The sequence below is a fragment of the Alligator sinensis genome, unplaced genomic scaffold (genome assembly GCF_000455745.1).
Source record: "Alligator sinensis unplaced genomic scaffold, ASM45574v1 scaffold347_1, whole genome shotgun sequence".
In the NCBI taxonomy this organism is placed as follows: domain Eukaryota; kingdom Metazoa; phylum Chordata; order Crocodylia; family Alligatoridae; genus Alligator; species Alligator sinensis.
This window is the reverse complement of record NW_005841922.1, coordinates 3,328,784-3,350,420: the sequence shown is the minus strand read 5'-3', so window position 1 is coordinate 3,350,420 and position 21,637 is coordinate 3,328,784. Positions and strand designations below refer to the sequence as shown.

At 46.1% G+C, this 21,637-nt stretch overlaps 1 protein-coding gene across 1 annotated transcript in view; it reads left to right on the top strand.

Moving 5' to 3' along the window:
* ADAMTS12 (ADAM metallopeptidase with thrombospondin type 1 motif 12) overlaps window positions 1-21,637 on the top strand; it is a 365,944-nt gene that overhangs the window by 212,966 nt on the left and 131,341 nt on the right. The window contains exons 7-9 of the mRNA XM_025198488.1: window positions 6,076-6,225; window positions 10,722-10,865; window positions 11,725-11,869. Coding sequence (XP_025054273.1) covers window positions 6,076-6,225; window positions 10,722-10,865; window positions 11,725-11,869 — 439 coding nt within the window. The remainder of the gene's footprint in view (window positions 1-6,075; window positions 6,226-10,721; window positions 10,866-11,724; window positions 11,870-21,637) is intronic.

Genomic DNA, 21,637 nt, shown 5'->3' with positions numbered 1-21,637 from the left:
GGGGGGGGGGGTGCCCCCGGATCTGTGTGAGGTGGGGTGTGGTGGGATGGGGCGGATAGGCTACAGCTGTGGACTGGAGCCGGGGCTGTGCTGGGCTCTTCTTGTTGGGGGCTGGTCTCTGGGCCAGGGCTACAGAGAGGGCTGCAGCCACCCCAAATTTTGCTGTAGCCCTGCTCCCAGTGCTGATGCCCGCCTGGTGCAGCCCTGGCTCTTCCCAGCGCATGGGTGGAGGCGGGGCATTGAGCCGGGGCTGTGCCGGATGGGTGGCAGTAGTGCTGGGAGTGGGGCTACAGCAAAATTTGGGGTGGCTACAGCCCCCTCCACAGTCCCTGCCCCGAGCCCAGCCCCCACTGAGAAGAGCCTGGCATAGCTCCAGCTCTATCCCACAGCTGCAGCCCACCCGCCCTGCCCAGCCCCATGCAGATGCAAGGGGCACCCCGCCATGCCCTCCTGGGGTGCGTGCAGTGGCAGGAGCCACCCTCTCTCCCCCGGCAGGTCAGGGCTCCATCCTGCGACCCACTCTGCCCTGGCTGGGCAGTGCCTGCCCCAGTCCCTCTGTCACCATGGGGGACATTGATCTGACCCCCCCATGTCTCTTCCCTCTCTCCTCCCCTTCCACCACAACATATTTACCAGCTGCATGGAGCTCTCCACACTGCTGGGCTCTGCTCCTTGATTCCTGAGTACTGCGCTGTAGCTGCACACCCACATGAGAATTTATTGGCCAAATTATCGGCCAAATCGGGCTGATTTCTGATACAGCCAATTTTCTTTATATTGAAACCGATCTGATATCGGACTGATGTATTGGTGCACCTTTATTTCAGATTGATGTGGAGTGAAAAAAGTTTGTTTTTCCTCACTGAAATGAAAATCCCAAACTATTTCATTTCTGGATGACCAAATGAATTGGTTCTACTACAAACAAATTGTTAATCTTAGAGCAGTTGGCAAAAAGTCATGGATGGCAAAAAGGCAAGGTTCTGGAGGACTGGAGGTGGGCTAACATAGTACCTATCTTCAGAAAGGAAGATCTGGGGGATTATAGACCAGTTATCCTGACTTTACTACCTAGGAAGTTACTGGAATAAATTACAAAAACAGTTAATTTGTAAGCAGCTGGAGGAGAAAGGGATTATCACTAGGACCCAACATAGATTTCCTGAAACAAATCATGCCAAACCAACCTGATTTCCTTTTTTGACAGGGCCTTAAATTTGGATTAGGTGAATGCAATGGGAATAATATACTTGGACTTTAATAGGGTTTTGATACATGACATTCTCATAAGTAAATTAGAGAAATGTGGGCTGAGGAGCAGAGATTCGAATAATTCAAGGCAAAATCACTGTTAGGTGGATAAATAACTGGTTGAATAAATGCAAGGAGAAAATAATTCTAAATGTATTAATGCCAGAATGGCAGGATGTTTCAACTGGGGTTCCATAGGGGTCTGTTCTGGGTCCAATGACATTTAACATTTTTATTATTGACATGGATGCAGGGATAAAGAGCTTTCACATCAAGTTTGCAGATGATACAAAACTAGGACTTGCAGTCTTCTGATATAAGTAGAATTCTAAGGGATCTTGACTACTGGGCACGAGACAAAAGTATGAACTCCAGGAAAAACAAAGATGCAGACAAATTGGAGAGGGCTCAGAAGAAAGGAACAAAAATATTAGAGGTCTCAGAAACATATGAGAAAAGGTGGGAAGAACTGGGGTTATTTAGTCTGGAGAACAGAAGTTTAAGGAGGGATTTGAGAACAGTCTTCAAATACCTGAAGGGTAGTTATAGAGAAGATGGTGCTAAACAGTTCTGTGTGGCTGCAGGGGACAGGACAAGGAGTGATGATCTTAAATTACAGCAAGGGAAATTTAGGTTGAATATTAGGAAGAACTCTCTCACTTTGGGGGTGGTTAGATATTGGAACAGGCGATCTAGAGCAACTGGGAGATTTTAAGAATAGGTTCGACGAACACTGGGCTGGAATATTGTAGAAAGGGTTGATCCTGCCTTGAGCAGGGGGTTGGATTAGGTGACCTATTGAGAGTCCCTTCCACCCCTGTTTTTCAATGATTTGATGAAATATGAAGTGCTCCACATAGGGAAGAAAAACAAATGCCCAAATACAGAATGGAAGATGATTGGTTAGCAGTAGCATTGCTGAGAGAGACACAGGTAGCTTTGGCAGGATTTAATTTTAATTTTTTAATAATTTTGACGGCTAAAATCAATGTTTATTTTTAAGCATTTATATTGATTTTTATCAATTTAAATTTCCAGGATTGCATGAAATTAAGGGTGTAGGATATGCACACACACACACAGACACGCACACACAAATGTGCCTGCTTCTTCCTCCAGCCCAGCACACAACATACACAGGGGAAGTTGCTGTGCTGCCAGACTGTCAGTTTGCAGTCCAGTCCCTGTAGAAAGAGTCACTGAACTCAGAGCCCACTTTCCTTTGTCCCCTGGTGCTTGCTGCCCCCTGGCACCCTGCCTCACTCCCCAGCAAGGAAACCCCTGGCTGCTGGAATCACATCTGCCCGCTGGAGCCAGGGGCTTATTCTGCCTGTACCAGCTCCTGCCCAAGTTTGCAAGGGAGGGCCTGGCTGGCTAGCACCCTGAGGGGGCAGGGACAGGGAGACACACACACACACACACACACACACACACACACACACACACACACACACACACACACACACACACACACAGCCCCCCACCCCCCTTCACGTGCAGCCACTGATCAGCGAAAGCCCTCCCGGACACTGCAGCAGCAGCCTATTCTTACATCCCCTTTCTATAAATTTTGATGATTAACAATGGAAATATTTTTTCATCTGTCTGTGAGTGTGAGGTAAAATTGATATGTATTGTCATTTACCAATAAAAATTGACTCCTGCAAAGCCTAGATACAGGGGATTTTTTGGTGCATGACAGTGTTAACTAAAGCCAGCAATGTGATGTTGTTGCCAAAAAAGCAAGAGCATTTGGGGCTGCATTAACAAGAGGAATATAGTATGTAAAACATGTGTGGTTATTGTACCTCAGCTAGAGTATTGCATGCAGCTGGACGAGCTGATCCTTGAGGTCCCTTCCAACCCTACAATTCTAATTTCGTTTTCACTTTTTTAAAATGGCCTTGAAATATCACTTCCAAAGGACAATTTGGAATATTTAATTTGATAGGGTCATAGGGAATGTTGAAAAAAAGCATTTTAAGATGTAGAAAAAGATTTTTCTGAAACATTTTTCCTGCCTGAAACCAGTAGCTGAACTCAAGCCAAATTAGTGAATAGCTTTGTTGCCCTGGAACTGCATTTTCCAGGAATTAAATTATTTTTGTGAAAAAACTGGCAGCATTCTTACCACATAATAAAAACAATGTGAAACATTAGATTAAAAGCAAAAGACTCAATGAGTCTATGTAGACCCCTGACTGAAACAACTATTTGGCAAAAAGGCAATTTTTAGCTCAACAAGGCCATCAGACAGAGGGAAACAATTTCTAATTGACACAGAGAATTAAAAAAAAGGAATCAGCAAGTCCTAAAAATAAAAATGGGAACAAAGGCAGGCATCACAAAATGCTTCATAATGTATCTGCTCAAATGAACAGGCTTTATAAATTAGCCCCCCATTATTGAGCTGGGACCTCCTGTAGTGTTCCTTTTGAGAGGATGTTCCAGAGTTGAGGAGCTAAGATCAAGAGTGATTCCCCTTCCCCTCAGTTGGTCCAATACAAGAAATCACTTCTTCCCAAAGAACCTTGTCTGCCTATGTCCTTAGACAAACACGGCTACAACCAACTACCCTTCCCCTCCCCATCCAAAGCCAAATCCTATTGAACCTGGGGGTGAAAAGGTACCTCCCATAGCTAGCTGTAGGGCCCTTGTCCACATAACGTGTTACCTAGATACGCTGCAGGAAACGGCTACAAAAATCGCCATTTCGCTAGATACCGTACTGAGGCACAGGTTGAGAGGCACATTTTAGTAACTTCTGAGTCACTATAATAGCTTTTCCAACCCAGAGTAAAAATAGATTTTTTTTAATATATGCTCTTATACTGGTTTAAAGAGATGAAAACAGAATAACTAAGCCTTTTGATTACAGGGTTTACTGGCTTCAGAACTCAGTTGTTTGATGCTAGCAATGGAGCAGCAATCCTGCCCTGCTGGCTGAGAAGACAAAATAGACAAAGGAGAGATCGGAATAGGCTTTAAAAGCCTGCAAGGCATTTAAGCCACGCTCTGTAGATTATTGCTTCCTCTAAAATAGCACATCAGTTGCCAACCATCTGTAGGCCCCTTGCAATGACTTAATGAGATGAGATGATATACTCAGTTTACTTAAAAAAGTAGTATGAGACCAGGCAAGCAAAGACCTGGGGAAAAATGTAAGTAGAAACTTGAAAGTGAACTGAAATGAGAGTAGCTTTAGGACTTGTGCTATTTATTCAGTTAATCTAATAAAATACCTTGGTTAATGTTAAAAGATTCTCCCTGTGATCTTTACCAGGCACGAGCCTCTCAGACTTCAAATAATCAACATGAATGTCTCTACTATACAGAATGCTATGATAGGCAGGAGTTTTATAGGTTTTTCCACGTGTGGGTGCAGTTTAAATGGAGCAGGGGATCTTAGCTGCTATAGCAGTCAGTATTTCAGATGAATAGGTGTGAAACCCCTCAACATCTATAACGTTCAGTTGCCATATTTTCCTGCCTTTCCAAAAAAAAACTTTTACCACTACTTTTATGATAAGATATTGTCCTAAGAAGAGAGAGGAACACTATTGTCTTCACTATATAGTGCCCCCTCCCATAGAGAGGAAAGGAGACAATGTCACCCTGGCAGTTATACTGTCCTCTTCCTTTGAAGGAATTCTACCCGAGCATTGAGCTTGGTGTACAGCAGTGGAAGCCAGCCCTTTTGGCAAGCATGTCACATAGTAAGCCCTGTGCTGCCTTGAGTGTTACTGTGATCCCTTTCCCCTGCTCCATCTGTTGGTCTGCTTTCTGCTCCTTTCCCTGTGCTTCTGCTCAAACTGTTACTCTGCTTTCTGCTCATTGCCCTATGTGTTCCTGTGTTCCTTGAGCCCTCCCTGATCTGTCCCATGCCACATACAGAGGCTCTCTGCGCCACTTGTGACACATGTGCCACAGGTTGGCCACCCATAGATCTCAAGGACAAGGAAAATGACAGGTGAAAGAGTTTATCATGCTTGTGTTGCACTTCAGATGTGTCTACTTTCTGTTTTTTTTTCTAAGCACAGAATCTTTCAGTGGAAGAGACTGCATTTTGTGGCCAACAGCAGGGATTTGGGAAGAAAACAAAATCCCTACATTTGGGAAAAAAACAGTGCAATTGTCCATTAATCAAGAGCCTGCAGCAGCCTCCCTGATTTAGTAAAGCACCATAACTCTGACTCTGACTTTCATTCTGCCTTAGCTGCCTATCAGTCAGCTTTTCATATGTTCTTTCTCCTGTGCTGCATTGGATTAACTCTTTGGCAAATTCTGAGCCACGATTACCTTATTCTCTTTTAGATACCTCCTTAAGAGGCACTTCCTGGATGTTTACAAGTCAGCCTCTTGATCCTGGTTAGGCAGATGACACATAATAGCTATACTGCTCCCTTCCTGTTTCCTCCCCCCTGCTTGTATAATCCCAGCGGAAAAACAAAACTGTCTACTGCACTCCGTGTAACTACTAAAGAAATGCCTTTTCTTCACCACATTCATTTGCTTCTCTTTTGTACCCCCATCTTTTCCATTTAGTCTGTGTTCTCAGGCTGAAAGGCCTTCAGGACTTGCATTGTCTCTGTTTCTATAAAACTCAGCAGAAACAGGCCCTTGTCCCAATTAGAGTATTTAGGCACTACCACAATATACGTATTTTCTGGTGAATAACATTCGTAAGTACAGAATGCCAGCATAAATGCTAGGTTTCACCCTTTGCTTAAAATTCTCACTAATATTAATATAGTATGAGTTTACCACCTGGCATAAGCACACTTTTTATATTCTCTAAACTGTGAGTCTTGACTGTTTTTGCAGGAAGGACATTTGTGCTGGCATGAATCGTCCCTGTGAAACCTTGGGTTTGTCTCATCTGTCTGGTATGTGTCAACCTCACCGGAGCTGTAATATTAATGAAGATTCTGGATTGCCCTTGGCATTCACTATTGCACATGAACTTGGACACAGGTATAGTGGAAAGTAAAAAGCATTTCCCTCCTAAATATGTTTGGCATTCTGTATATTCTGGGATAGACATTTCTGGAGAAAAAGGATGGTTGAAAAGTCTTGACTTAAAATATCTGTGAAGGCGTTTGCTCATTAGTGACATTTCCTTTGAAATATATTTCCCTTTATAATATTCGCTCACCTTAGAGCCTCACACTACAGGGCTGACTTGAGGATCAGGCCTTCAATGAGCCTAATCCCTATTGCTTATCTTGCTTCAGGTGCTTTGGGCAAATTGCAGCCTCCATCTATATCTGTCATTTATATGCAAAAGCAATAAAATGTGTAAGCACAATGTTTATGGCTTGGAAGGAATCTGGGTGCAATATGGCTTCTGGGTACAATTCAAGAAGCTCTTGGTTTGAATATCTGGAGTTCTGGTGGACAGGTAATTCTCCCAATCTGGGTTGAGTTCCCATTCCCAGGTAGATCGGGCTGGGCTGACTTCCTATTCCAGCGCAAGATTGGGCCAGGGCTGGGGAGTCAGCCCTGTGTGATGGTGGTCCTGGGGAGGGGAACTCAGCCTAGCTGGGCTGGCTTCCCATCCCCCACACTAGATTGGGCCAGGGGCAGGGCTGAGGGATCTTGGGCTGATCTAGCACTGGGAATGGGAAGACAGCCCAGCTGGGCTGACTTCCTGCCCCTGGCCCGATCTAGCGCCAGGGATGGGAAGTCAGCCCAGCTGGACTGACTTCCCATCCCCAGCGCTATGATCGAAACAGTTCGACTTTCAAAATGTTTTGACTAGCCTTGTTTTGTTTCAAGGCCCTGTGTTTCATTTAAATTTTGCTGTTTTGACCTTGAAATGAGTCGAAACAGTGCTGAAATGAAATGGCCAGTGAAATTTTGCACAGCCCTATAATATATAGTTTACTCTGGATTTTATGTAAGTGAGGAAATACAGCTATCCTCTAAGGTAGGGGTGTCAAATATGTAGCCTGCGAGCTGGATTCAGGGTGCAGAGCTGCTCTACCTGGCCGCTGGGCTATCGGCAGTCTATTGGAAGTAGGAGGTATGCCCAGGGAAGTGGTCTGTCATAGAACCTGGGACCCTTGGGCCCTGGGGAACATGGCCATCAGCTGCAGGAGGGCAAGTTAGGGCTGGTATAAACCTGATCACCCTCTAGCCACTCTGCCCATCACCACCAAACCAGTCCTACCCCCTTGGCTGCTAGCTGTGCTGCTGCCACATGCCAGCACTGGAGCTGAAGCTGAAACTGTTATTGCCATGTGCCCCATGAGCTGCTGCCATGACACAAGGCATGTTGCAGCAGTCATGCTCTGGCTCTGCCTCTGGCATGCGAAGTATGCTTTGGGAGCTTTGCTGCTACCACCATCACTGCCATGTGCACTGGGTTGCAGCTGGAGCTGCTGCTTCCAGAGCCACCTTGTGCCTGGGGCTGGAACTGGCCCACAAAGAGTCCCATGGTCAGGACCTGGTGACTTTGACACCCCCTGCCTTAAGGAGCTCAATCATGTTTATCAGATCTGCCAGAGCAAAAAATCAGTAATTCCATTCCATAAGGAATTTCAGTATTTCAACCTGTGTTTTTGTCCCAAATCGGGATCAAATTGGAGATACATTTTTTCCCATGGAATGCAGCTTTACATGCAAAGTGGATTCAGAAATGCCTTATATTTAACTTCCTCATTTTTGTAGTTAAACTATATTTTGATATTCCTGAGGTCAATTTTTTTGGCTATTTTTTGAATGGATCTGATTTTTTTGATACTGTACAGCTTCAGAAAGTATTTCTCTATTGTAGGACACAGCCTCATAGAGCACAACTGTATGGTCTCTCCAGTGAGCCTGCATTGCATCATGGGAAATGTAATTTAGACAGGGATACCAGCCTATAGGAGAAAATAGGAATTTCAGGTATCTGGACAATAATTCCCATGAGACAACTTACCACAACAGGGAAATGCAGTTTAAAGTTAGATAGACTCAAAGTGATATATTTAAAGTCAGGTCTACTACTTAAAATACTCGATTCTTACCTTATTTTTATTTTTTTGTAGGGGAGAAATCAAAATAAAATATTTTATGTTAAAATTGTTTTTTTTACTCTGAAAAATTCCAGACTGGCTGTACCCTCTATCCCAGAAGTGCTCAACTTCCAACCAGCAGGCCACCTGTTGCCCATGGAGCCATTGCATCTGGCCCTAGATCCAAAATTTGGCAGTGGGAGAGCAGTGATCATTAATAAGGTCATTTTCCCCCATGGCCAAATTCCCAAAGCCCAAGTCCCATGTGGCAGCCACATCCCCTTTCCCCCTCATGGGGCCAGGCCATGCCCCTTCCCCCTCTTGTGGTTGGATCAGGGCCAGACCACACCCCCACCATGCCCCGTTGATAGTCAGTTGTTGGTGCATGCTATTTCAGTCAGTAATTCTCAGCATGTCTAAAGGATTTAGGTGCTATTGAAAATCAAACCCTTATTCCTTACGTATGTACCTAGAAGGGGAGCAGAGAACAGCTTGTAAATGTTGAAAAGAAGTTGTGGAAGAAGGAATAAGATAGGCATACATTTTTAGAGCTCTTGGGTCATTTTGTAATGATGTTTTCAAGAAAAAAAGATTTTTAAAGTTTTAGAGGTTTTTGATTCATTGGAGAGTCTTAGGGGGTATGTAGCTGAAATGGCAGCCCTAAATTGAAGTGGTGGGTTTTTAAAAACACCGCTTCAATTTAGAGCAAAGTAAACTTCCGTGTCATATACACCCATGTCTTGCCTCTCCGGCGGCAGGGAGGGGAGGGCGAGCTGCTGGTGGGCGGAGTGGTCCCTGGCCTGCTGGTGGGGGAGGGAGCTGGTGCTTCCGTCCATGGCAGCAGCAACCCCCACCTGCTCCCCCACCTCCCCAGGCAGCACCCGCCCAAAGGCATCCGACTCGGGTGGTCCTGGAGGGCACAGCAGCCATGGAGGGAAGAACTGGGTTCCTGCATAGCTCAGGCAGGCAGGCAGGCTCCAAGGGAAAAAAAAAAAAAAAAAAGATCTGGCTCACCGCTTTTTTTTTTTCCTTCAGTGGAGCCTGCCTTTCTGGGCTGCTGCCAGGCTGCCTACATGGGCTGCCTGCACAGCCCCTGAGCTATGGCTGTGGGTTAGCAAACTAAAACTCCTCGGAGGTGTTTTAGTTTGCTGTGCCCCATAGTCATATAAGGCTCATTATGCCACTGAACATGCTACAGCAGCTGGAATTAATGTGCAATATATCACTGATGCATGCAAACACCAACACTATTGAAGTGGTGCAAAAGCATTTAACCCGCTTTCAAGTGTTGTGCACTCATGCCCCTCATTTTGTCTATACATGCCCATTGTGTGTGGTACTGTAACAACCTACAAAGGCACTGGTGTTTCAGCAAGATGTTTTTTGTTTATGGTTTTTACAAGCTATTCATTAAAACACTCCTTATTGGGATCAAAAAGACTTGAAGGAGTTAGATAAACCTGAGTTCTGAGGGGTTTTGGGGAGGACATGCTGTGAAGATGATCTGTTTTCAATGTACAGTATGATGAAATAGAGAGAAATGATGAGGAAATTAGAGACCAATTTACTGATCATTTCATGAATGTATGACAATGTGGGAGGCAGCACATCTGTAGAAATCAATCAATCACATGTGACACCATTAAAATGATAAATAAAAAGAAAAGCATGGTATCAGGGTAAATGATTATGCAAGAAAATCAGTACTAACTGATCATCAAATTCTGCCACTAGTTCTATAATGTTGAAAGTTTGGAGTAACTCCTGAAGTGAATGGAGTTCTTTTTCATTTACTAAAAACAACTAAAAACAACTAAAACTAAAAACAAAATGTAGCCTGTAATTCTGGGGACAGATATTGCTTTTGCTGTTGCCCAAACTTTCAGCAATATGTCCCTAAAATGTCTGTCTTTCAAAAGTCACTCACAGCAGTCCCCATCCTCATTCTGTGATCTTTATCAGCCCTCCTGGATTAAACAAGGTTTATCCTGCCCAGGGATGAACAAGTGTGCTTCAGGAAGTCATGTTAATGATTCTATTTTACTCCTTCCCTCAGAGTCATTACCAAATTAATGGCACTAATAGGCATTGTCTTATGCACAAGGCATAGAGCAAATCCCTTAGCACTTCTGCTAGAGAAGAGGTACACACTGTGAGGCTGTGAGCAAATTCAAATTGGATAAAGATATTATGACTCCCTAAAACTCTCACAGTTTCAGTCAGGGAAGTTTGTGTTAGTTTTTGTTTGGATAGTTGCCGTTTACTCTGAGCCTGATCTGAAACCCATTGAAGTTAGTGGGAGACTTCTGTACTCTGTGTCTCAGGCTCTTTATGGGGCGTTTATTTTTAACTGATGAATAAAATGATACTTGTACATTTTCCTACACACTACAGGGTTTTTACAAGAAAGGTGCTATGTAAACAGTGGCTACAGTGATTGCTTCTTGTGCTTGGTAACATGTCTCTCAGTTTTGGTATCCAGCATGATGGAAAAGATAATGACTGTGAGCCTGTTGGAAAGCGTCCATACATCATGTCCCGGCAGCTACAGTATGACCCTTCTCCACTTACCTGGTCACAGTGCAGCAAGGAATACATCACCCGTTTCCTAGAGTGAGTGCATAGAATGTGATATCTACCCAGTGTAGTGGAATCCTTTGACATTACCGGTTCTCATGCCATGGCGCTTCCAAAACTGACTGAGCTGGACACACTGATTTCTGGAAGCTTGGTTATATACTGTTTCAACTTAGACTTTGTTATCAACTGAGTTCAACATCTGGTGGGACCCACAGCCATCATGAGTTACTGGCAGAAAAGGCACAGGAAGGGGCTTTGGTTCTATTGCTAGAATTCCTATGGGCCTAAGTGATGTGTCCAAGCTTACATTTTTTTTTTTAATGTGACACCTGTGGTGATATTGTGAGAGGCTGCAGGTCTCATTGAGGTCATTCTAATAGCTATAGGCATTTCATTGTATTTCCAATGGAAAAATCATATTTTTCCCATATGAAATTCTCTTACTTGATGGTACGAAGAAAGTTGCTGCAAAAATCTTTTCCATAAAGCATTGGAAGAGATGAGAGCTGCTAAAAGCTACATAGCAGCCATGACCTACCACACAGCAGAATCACAATATTTTTTGTTGCATTTGCATACCTTGGGCCTTCTAAAAAATGTAGGATTTGAACAATGGGCTGGTAAGAATACAGAAAGCAATATGTTGTTTTTTCCTTAATGAGCAGCTGCTCCTAGATTTTAAAGTTCTTTGCTCTTCCCACAACTAAACATTACTGGAAATAACAGCATATTTGCTCAAAGTCCACCACTGCCCCAGCTAAAATCTGGAAGCATTATTATGTAAGGACCGCATGGGAAAGAGCCATCAGTAAATTTAAATTATTAGATCATTTTCAGAAATTAAAAAAATCATGAGTCTTTTGTGTCTCTAATTTGTCACTTTCATCTTTAGCCGAGGGTGGGGATTCTGCCTGGATGATATCCCAAAGAAGAAGATTTTAAAATCCCCTCTCATTGCCCCTGGTGTTATCTATGATGTACATCATCAGTGCCAGCTGCAGTATGGTCCCAATGCTACTTTCTGTGAAGAGGTGGATGTAAGTACTGTTTGTTCTCTTTATTCTTCTGATGCAAATCCTAGCTTTTGACTCTCACTGCATCCTGACCAACTTCTTAGTGGGACAAGTTACATTTGGTTTTGAAATCCTGCAACTCTGCCAATTCATATCAGATGAATATGGTGGTTCTGATCAATTGTGTCATGGACTTGGGCCAGAGCTGAAAAAGGATGTAGCTGCCAAAGCAGGGCTTAGGTGAAACTGAGGCATTTAATTCAGAGAACAGTGACATGCTCCACTGTTGTTAAGCTCTTCAAGTATTTGTGGGAACCCTGGATGCATGCCCAGAACTGCCCCAGCCTTAACAAGGCTGAGCAGCTTGACACCTTAGATTACAACCAAGCCTGGTTGGCATCCAGAGCTAAGCAATGGCTCTTTGGCTGATAATGGCACTTAGGGCCCCTCTACATGTGCAGGTAAAGGCGCAATGGGATCTAATGTGTGATCCACACAATTGTGCCTCCTGCCATGCAACCTGTGGTTACCCTGAGCTGGTAACAAAACTATTACTATGTTGTGTTAGAAAAACTTCTCAAGGTGATAGAAAAGAAATAAACATCATGCAAGCAAACTCAAGGTCATAAGCTGCTTGTAAGAGGCAAGGCCAGCTGATATTGCAGACACCAGCAAAATGAAAAGTTGAGATAATGAAGCTACACAGAACTTAAGCAATGATTAAATGAGGTTGAATATACAAGAAAACTTTAAACAATATTATACTTCACCACTCTGTAAACAGGTGCAACTTTAAAGCATAAAATATGACAAGCTACCCTAACACAACACCTGCTCCAATGCGTTGCAGTTAGCATGCTCCAGCAGCCTCGGTGTCATGTGTATTCAGTGACCCCACATTTCAAAATGATGGTGGGGGCGCTTTAACTAAAGCTCGCCACCATTTTGAAGTGCAGGACACTGAATACACAAGACGTTGTGGGCACTTTAAGTAGAGTGGCCCCCTGGAGCCGCTCTATTTAAAGCACTCCTCCTTAAGTGACTTAGAAGAAATGGTTTCAAAGCATCTAGGTTGTTTGTTCCATTTTGTTTATTATGAGGATCTGCATCTAGCCCCACTGAGATAACATTGTACATTTCTGATTCATCTTTTTAGTCATAATGAATAGTATGGGCAGCAACCCTCAACTGTACCAGTTGAAACTGAAGCATATAATGACATGATGCATTCATTATGTGTCTCACCGCTGTTCTCTGGTGTTGTAATATGTCTTTTGGTACAGATTGGAAATTAAGGTATCATTTAACCTATTAGTTAATTCTGCCTCTTGTTTGAACGTGAATTTACTAGAATTTTACATTCAGTTTCTCCTAATTAATTTATAGCTAAATAGATATGAGTAAATTAAATTGTAGCATTTTTACAAGGCCTCTATTTTGCAGAAAATAATGCAATGCACATTCTGTTTAATCTTACTATGAAATCAATAAACATGAGGTATTTTATATGAATAATAATTAAATAGTTTGTGGGTGTCCTTATTAATTTTGATACAAGACTATGTGAAAGTGTAGCATACTTAATATTAACAAAATTAATGTATACTTTGAAAGAGATGACCGTTATGCTGCCTTGCCACTTTCTGGTTAATTTATAGACAATGTGTAACTTTCCCCACTGTTTACGTGTTTGATGAGTTTGGTCCAGAAAGTCCCATGGGACATGTGTCTGTTTACCCATGGTTGCATTTAGCTGAATTTAAAATGGTTTCCTTACTGAAATGATCACTTTGAGCAATGACTGATACTTAGCACTTATGTAGAGCTTTATCTTCAGTATGCTGAAAAAATATATGGTTAATATTTGCAGTGATTAAGTAAGTAGTATCCTTGTTATATTGAGGAGAAAAAAGGATCACTGATTAGTGGGACAAATTTTTCCAAAGGGATGGAGAGCCTATCGTTTCCTTCCCTACAATGGAAGCTACAGGTATTCAGCACCTGTGAAAATCTGACCAAGAGCCGCTTGTTGCTGGAACCTTTTCTCCAGAACCATAGGTAGAGGGAGAAAATATTATTTTGGGGGTCTGAGCATGTGTGCATGTTTGTGCGTGCACGCACACCCCTTCCCCTCATCTCTGCGCAGGTAAGTGTGTTGTGGGGAAGGGGCATGTTCGAGGCAGATCAAGGCCCTCATAAAGAGGGAGGGAGTGGGGCAGAAGCAGGGGCAGGGCTGGGGTAAATGGGGCCCTGAGGCTGGGGCAGGTTGTGGGATGCTCGGAGCCCAGACAGCTGATCCGGGGAGTGAGGGAAGGGCTCCCACCACTGCATGCACCCTGGCAGAGCCACGGGGAGCACATGACCCCAGATCTGTGTGTAGGGCAGAGGTGGGCTGCAGTCTGTGCCCCACTGCCTGGGAACAACATGATACCATGTGCCTGCCATGCGCAGGGCACAGAGCCCAGCAATGGGACACACGTGGCGTCACTCAGCTCTCAAGGCAGCGGGGTACAGAACCCAGCCCACAGTGGCAGCCTGCCTCCAGCCCATGCACAGATCAGGGGGCATGTGCCCCCCTCTTGCCTCCCCCGGGGTGCACATTGTGGTGGGAACCCTCACCCCCCCTGCACCCCTGGATGAGCCGTATAGGCTCTGAGCATCCCATGACCCACCCTGGGGCCCCATTCACCCCAGCCCCTGCCTGCCCCTGCCTCTGTCCCACTCCCACCTGCACTGTGGGGGCCTTGATGTTCTCCCCCTCCCCCAAGCCCATTCCCCTTCACATAGTACTGTACACTGAAACTTGCCTGGCTGTCGTGCTGGGCAGCAGTCCACATGCCTGGACTGTGATCCTGGCTGGCTGCAAGCCTGGCTGCATGTCTGAGTATGCACCCCTCCCCAGCAGCCCAGAGCCCACAGTCAAGTTGCCCTGGGGTCTTCTACTCACCTCCACACCTCAATGCCCCTGACCACAGCCCGTACCATGCTGCCCCTCCAGCCCCCTCAAGCCTTACCCTTAGAAGCCTCACCCCCTCCCCCATCGCAGCACTGACCCCCAAAGGAGGACAGTTGTCTGCCTACCTGTGACCCAGCAGTGGTGTAGGCAAGCAACAGGACATAGCAGCATCAGCAGATAGCTGGGGCAGAGGTAGGTTGAGGCTGTGGAGGCTCCCATGGCATAGAAAGGTCTGCGAGAATTCTCCCTTCAGGGTATTATACCGCTGCTCAGACAACAGATGGCACTATTCTGCTCCATCTATTCATTAATATTTGTCTCCATCTTCTTTCCCACAAGGGATCTCAGTCAAGCTCCTGGTTGCTTAGTTTTTTATGGATGACTCAATGTTTTATAGACTTTATGGATAGGCATTTTAGCCTATTTTTGTGTTGGCTGTTCATAATTCTGGCACCTCAAGCAGGGGGTTGCTGAGTGGTTGAGTCCTAAGTTCTGCATATGGGTCATTGCTGCCACTGCTGCTGTAGTGCAGGGTGATCCTAATGTGGTGCAAGCTCATCAAGGGCTGCTATTCTGGTGCCCCTCTTAATCTAAACTTGGAGCTAGTGTCCTGCTTGCCCACCCCAGGTTATGCTACTGGGTGTCAGTGAGATAGAGATTTGATCCTGAGCCTCTGAGTTTAGAGACAAAGTGGCTTAGCCTGAAAATACTTTGAGGAGGAGACCTTGATTTCAGAGCACATGCTGAAAATAAAATAAATGATTTCTCATGCAGTATGTGAATTCAAGAGTTATTAAACCCTGTCACTCCCACATGGGCTCAATTAAAATGTTATATACTATGTATAGTATTCTTTTCTTCTATTATTATTAACAATTAAGAAACGTCTGGGATATGGAAATGTATAATTTCTATTAAGGTTAATAAGTTTACTACAAAGAACCCTCACTTTTTAATGGAAGAATACATTTGCTTTTAAATCTATGGACAGCTGCTTAGCATGAAAATGTGACTGTCAACAGTGGGCTGAATTCAACTTAAATATCCAGGCATGTTAGTCTAATAGACAAAATGTTGAAGTACACTTATTAGCAACTATGTATCACTCTGATTATTTGAAACATAATGGTGGAGTGTGCTTCATAGAATATAAAAGAATAAAACATCCTCTGTATAAATAAGGACAAAACCATATTCTACACAGTGAAATACAGTTCTTCAACCAGAATAAATATCTAACATTACCACTTCATCCTGAAAAAGTGGTGCCCCATCCATCCACTAAACAGTGTTCTTATTAAACTATAAGCAAGGGATTTCAAAGCAGTCCCTGAGAAGTTTACTTCTGTATTGACATGTGGAGAATATTGAGCTGTTGTCTATCCTCAATTGTTCTTTCCCAGTATTATAAAGATGTGATCAAAATAGAGACCAACAAACACTACACATTGGCTGCATCCACACAAGCAGGGGCTTGTGTTTACAGTAGCAAAAATAGCAGTGGCACAAATTTGTGCTGCTGCTTTGTGCTGCAGTGCACACCCTGCTCATGTCGTTTGCAGTGGAACACGTTTTCCCACTGCTCCATGTGCTACGGGGGGGCTGGCTGGGGCACAGGGTGCATCAGCACAGGGTGGGCCAGCAGGTAGTCCCCTTGATGAGGTATCCTGTGCCCCAGCCAGCTGAGGAGCAGTACATGGAAACGGGGGAGCAGACAGCCCAGGGGACTGTGAAGTCCCGCCCTCCCTGCACTGAGGCACATGGAGGCATACTGCAGATCCCCTGTGCTGAGGCACACGGGGACAAGGGAGCAGCCATCTCAGAGAGCTACCTGCTCCCCCTCCTTGAGGCACACTGCTCCCCAGCCAGCTGCTCTGCAGCTAACTGGGGGCACTGTGTGCCTTGAGATGGGGGCTCCACATGTCTCAGCACAGGGGCTCCACAGTGGAACCCCCTCCCCCCTCATTTAAGCACATGGATACAGGGAAGCAGCCAGGCCAAGGCTGCCTGCTCCCCTGTCTTGAGGCATGCTGCACTCCAGCCAGCCAGAGAGCGGCTGGATGAGACACAGGGCGCCTCAGCGTGGGGGATCTGCAGTGCACCCAGGGCTGCCTGCTTCCCCGTTTCCATGTTTGTCCCACCATTTTGGCGTGCTTTGTGCTGCTTTTTTTCCAAGGGCTTTTTTTGCTACTGGGAAATCCCAGTACCAGATTTTGCCCCAGAGCTGCTAATTAGCAACATCATGCACAGTTTAATTTGAAACATGTTTGGCTTGTGGTGCCACAAAGAGGTTTGTGGTGCCACAAATCTCATATGCCTACACATCTGGATCTGGCCATTATGTCTAACAAACAAGTAGCTTGACTGAACCAGTCTCTTGATGGATTAATTTAACTGATTTAAAGGGGAATGGGCCAAGCATTTGGAATCTAAGTCAGATCTGAAAGTTGCTGCTCATTTCTGTGAGGCACTTTTTTAAAAGCATTCTTTCCCAGTTACAGCCTAATAAGTGGCCATGTTTTTAAGAGAGTCTTTGTCAGTCTTGGAGGTGGGATACAGTTTGCATGATCTGGGCACATTGTGTGTTGCAAAGGGAGCCCCTGGTCCTGGTACTTTTAAAAATCTAGTCGAGACTTAAGTGTCTATACAAGGACTAGATTCATAGATTCATAGACATTAGGGCTGGACTGGACCTTGAAGATCATCAAGTCCAGCCCCCTGCCCCAGGGGCAGGAAGTCAGCTAGGGTTAAAGGACTCCAGCAAGATAGCATCCAAGCGTTTCTTGAATAAATCCAGAGTAGATGCCTGCACCACCTCTGGAGGGAGTCTATTCCAGGTCTTGGGGGCTGGGAAAGTAAAGAAATTTTTTCTTATGTCCAGTCTAAAATGATCTTGTAGGAGTTTATGACCATTGGTCCTTGTTTTTCCTTAGGGCGCTCTGGTGAACAGACGTTCTCATAGATCCTGATGAACACCCCTTGTGTACTTATAAGTAGCCACCAGGTCCCCCTGAGCCTGTGTTTTTCCAGACTGAAGAGTCCCTTGGCTCTCAGCCTCTCTTCATAAGGCCTGTTCTCTTGCCCTCTCATCATGTGCATGGGTCTCCTCTGGACTCTCTCAAGCTTCTCGACATCCTTCTTGAATTGCGGAGCCCAGAACTGGACACAGTACTCCAGCTGCGGCCTCACCAAGGCCGAATACAGTAGGAGGATGACATCCTGAGATTTACGTGAGAACCATCTATAAATGCAAGCCAGGGTTTTGTTTGCTTACCAGCTGCAGCATCACATTGGTGTCTCATGTTCATCTTGTGGTCAGTCATGACCCCCAAGTCTCTTTCAGCAGTGGTGCTATCAAGCGTAGCGCTGCCAAGCCTATAAGTATGCCATGGGGTTTTTTTTCCCGAGGTGGAGTACCTTGCATTTATCAGTATTGAACATCATCAGGTTTGTGTCCTTCTACTTACTAAGCTTATCCAAGTCAGCCTGGATCACTACCCTGTCCTCAGGTGTGGACACTATGCCCCAAAGTTTAGTGTCATCGGCGAAATTAGCCAGTGCTTTTCTGACACGAGTGTCAACATCATTGATAAAGATGTTGAAGAGAACAGGTCCAAGGACAGAGCCTTGGGGGATACCACTGGTTACAGAGTGCCATAAACTGGATCAAAGGCTTTTTTAAAGTTTAGGTATATGACATCAATCTCTTCTCCCTTGTCCAGGTGATACATCACCTGGTCATAGAAGGAGATGAGATTGGTCAAGCAAGATGTACCCATGACAAACCTGTGCTGGCTATCCCTCAGGATGTTGCCCTCAGCCAGCTTGTCCAGAAGGGTCCCCTTGATAATTTTCTTGAGAATCTTACCAGGGATTGAGGTCAAGCTGATTGGCCTGTAATTCCCGGGATCTACTTTCCGCTCTTTCTTGAAGATGGGTACCACATTGACCTTCTTCCAGTCTTCAGGTACTTCACCTGAGCACCACGAATTTTTGAATATTTTTGCCAATGGCTGAGCTATGACACCTGCCAGCTCCTTGAGTATTTATGGTGTCAGCTGTCAGGAACAGATGACTTGAAGTTGAGGTGTCCAGCCTCTCAAGGTGATCCTTTACAAGATCAACACTGATGCTGGGTATAAATACACCCTCACCCTGGCCATCCCATGTCTTGCTAGGCAGGGCGGTCCCATTGGACTGATGAAAGACCAAAGTACTCATTAAGTAGGTTGGCCTTTTTCTGGGTGTCAGCTATCAGCTGTCCTGTTTGGCTCAGCAGGGGCCCAATGTTACCCTTGCTTTTTTTCCGACTCCCTACATATCTGAAAAAGCACTTTTTGTTATCCTTGATATGTGAAGCCAGATGGAGCTCGGTTGCAGCCTTGGCTTTCCTGATCAGCTCCCTGCAGGTATGGACCAGTGCGGAGTAATCCTTCTTGGAGGTAATTCCAACCTTCCATCCTTTATAAGTCTCTCTTTTGAGGCGTAGGAGATCCTTGAGTTCCCTGCTGAGCCAAGGGGGTTACTGCACCCTTTTACTACCCTTCCTCCAAGATGGGATGGCCATCCCTTGTACTGTCAGGATCACTCCCTTGAGGCGCAACCACTCCTCTTGAATTACTCTGCCTGTTGAGTCGTGGTCCCTTAGGGCCTCAACAAAGAGACTCCTGAGCTTGTCAAAGTCAGCTTTCCTGAAGTCAAGGACTTCTGCTTTGCTGACTGACTTGCCAGCTTTGAAATGGATAGTAAAGGTGATCAGCTTGTGGTCACTATCACCCAACTGTCCATCAATTCTTAGGTCACTGACTATGTCATCCCCTTTGGCCAGTACCAGGTCCAACAATGCTTTGCCTCTTGTCGGCCCATAGATTTCTTGAGTCAGGTAGAGCTCATCCATGCATGTGAGGAAGCTTTGTGACCAATCGGATTTAGCCGAATGCTCTTCTCATGAGATGTCTGGATAGTTGAAGTCTCCCATGACAACCATGCATCAAGAGCGTGCAGCCTCAGCCAGTTCCCTGGCGAATTCCTGGTCCAGCTCTTGTTTCTGGTTAGGAGGTCTGTAGCAGACTCCTACCATGATGTCCCCTGAGCCACGTTCCCCAAGTATTTTGACCCAGAGAGACTTCAGTCATCCCTCCTGGGTGCCAATGTCAATTTGGAAGGAAGTGTAGCTGTCCTTGACGTAGAGGGCTACCCCCCCACCCCTTTTATCTGCATGATCATGCCTGTACAGGGTATAGTCATCTATACCTGTGGCCCAATCATAGGTGGAGTCCCATCAGGTCTCTGTTATCCCTATCAGGTTGTAGTTATTCTTGTTTAGCAGGAGGACCAGTTCCTCTTGTTTATACCCCAAGCTTCTGGCATTGGTGTACAGGCAGGCAAGTGTCCAACTGCGGGTCCCTGCCTTCCCCACTGATCATTCTGGGGCTAGGGTAGAGGTGGGTTTCCTTAAGTGCCTTGGCCCTCTGGATTTACAAGGGTTACCCAGCGGGCCACCAGTGGCGGTAATCCCCACAACCCCCGGCGGGCTCAGTTTAAAGCCCAGTCAAGCAGGTCAGGCAGTCTGGCTGAGAAGAGCCTCCTCCCCAGTGGAGTGAGGTGGAGGCCATCTCTCCCCAGCAGACCACCGCGTCTCTCACCAAAGAGCAGACTGTGATCATGGAAGCCAAAGCCTTCACGATGACACCAGAGCCTCAGTCTTGGCTTGACTACCTCAACCCATCTCTCTCTCCTCCGCCCATGACCCACAACCGGGAGGAGCAAGGAAAAGACCACCTGCACCCCCAACCCCCTACCCCCCTCTCCCAGAACCCTGTAGTCTCTCATGACCTGGCTGGTATTGCTCCAAGCCATGTCATTTGTGCCCACATGGATAAGAAGCATAGGGTAGTGGTCGGAGGCCTGGATAATATTTGGTATCCTCTCTGCTATGGCCTTGATATGGGCCCCTGGGAAGTAGCAGACCTCCTGGGCTAGGGGGTCGGGGCGGCAGATTGCCCCCTCAGTCCCCCTCAGGAGGGAGTCTCCCATGACAACCACTCTGCTTTTCATCTTAGGGTGAGTAGGGGTGGGTGATTCTCCCTTGCTTACAGGAGCTGGCATCTTCACAGGCTCAACTGGGGCTGCAAGGGGTCCATACCTGTTGCAGAGCTCCAGAGGGAGGGGATCTTGGGGCCCTTGACCACCTTGGTCCAGCCCCCCAGCCCTCCAAAGTGGAGCAATCCCTGCAAGGGGAGGTGGCCATGCTCCCAGTCTCATTAGCCTGGAAACGTGCCAGGCAGTCCCCACAGCTGAGAGCCAGGGTCTCCATCTGTGTGGAGCCCAGAACCATGGGTTCTGTCTGGGTGGAGGCCTCTGTGGTGCCAGAGGAGGAGGCTGCAGACTCCGAGGGGACCCTCGGGGTGCAGCATGTGCCCATCTGCATCATGCTGCTGGTAGGCCGGCTACTGATGGTACTGCCTACCCTAGGGGGATCACTGGCAGGGCCATGGGCCCTCCCACTGACCCTCCTGCACAAACTCCCATGCTAACTCATGCGCTGGGCCCAGCAGTGTACTTGTTTGCGCAGCCTGTTCACAAGGCTCCAGTTGCGCGGCTCTCTGAGGGGCTGGGCGAAGTAGGAGCAAGGGGGGGTATGACCCTCCTTGGCTTCACTCAGCCACCTCCCAGCTGGCTGTGTTGCTCCTACCATGGGCCCCTGTTTACCTGTTAGCAGGCCAGGGCTCATTGTGGGTCCTGGGGTCTCTCCTTGGGGGTCCCTGGGCTCGCGGGGGCACAGCAGGCTTTCACCCACGCACCTTGCACCAGAGCCAAAACCCAACTAAGCTTTC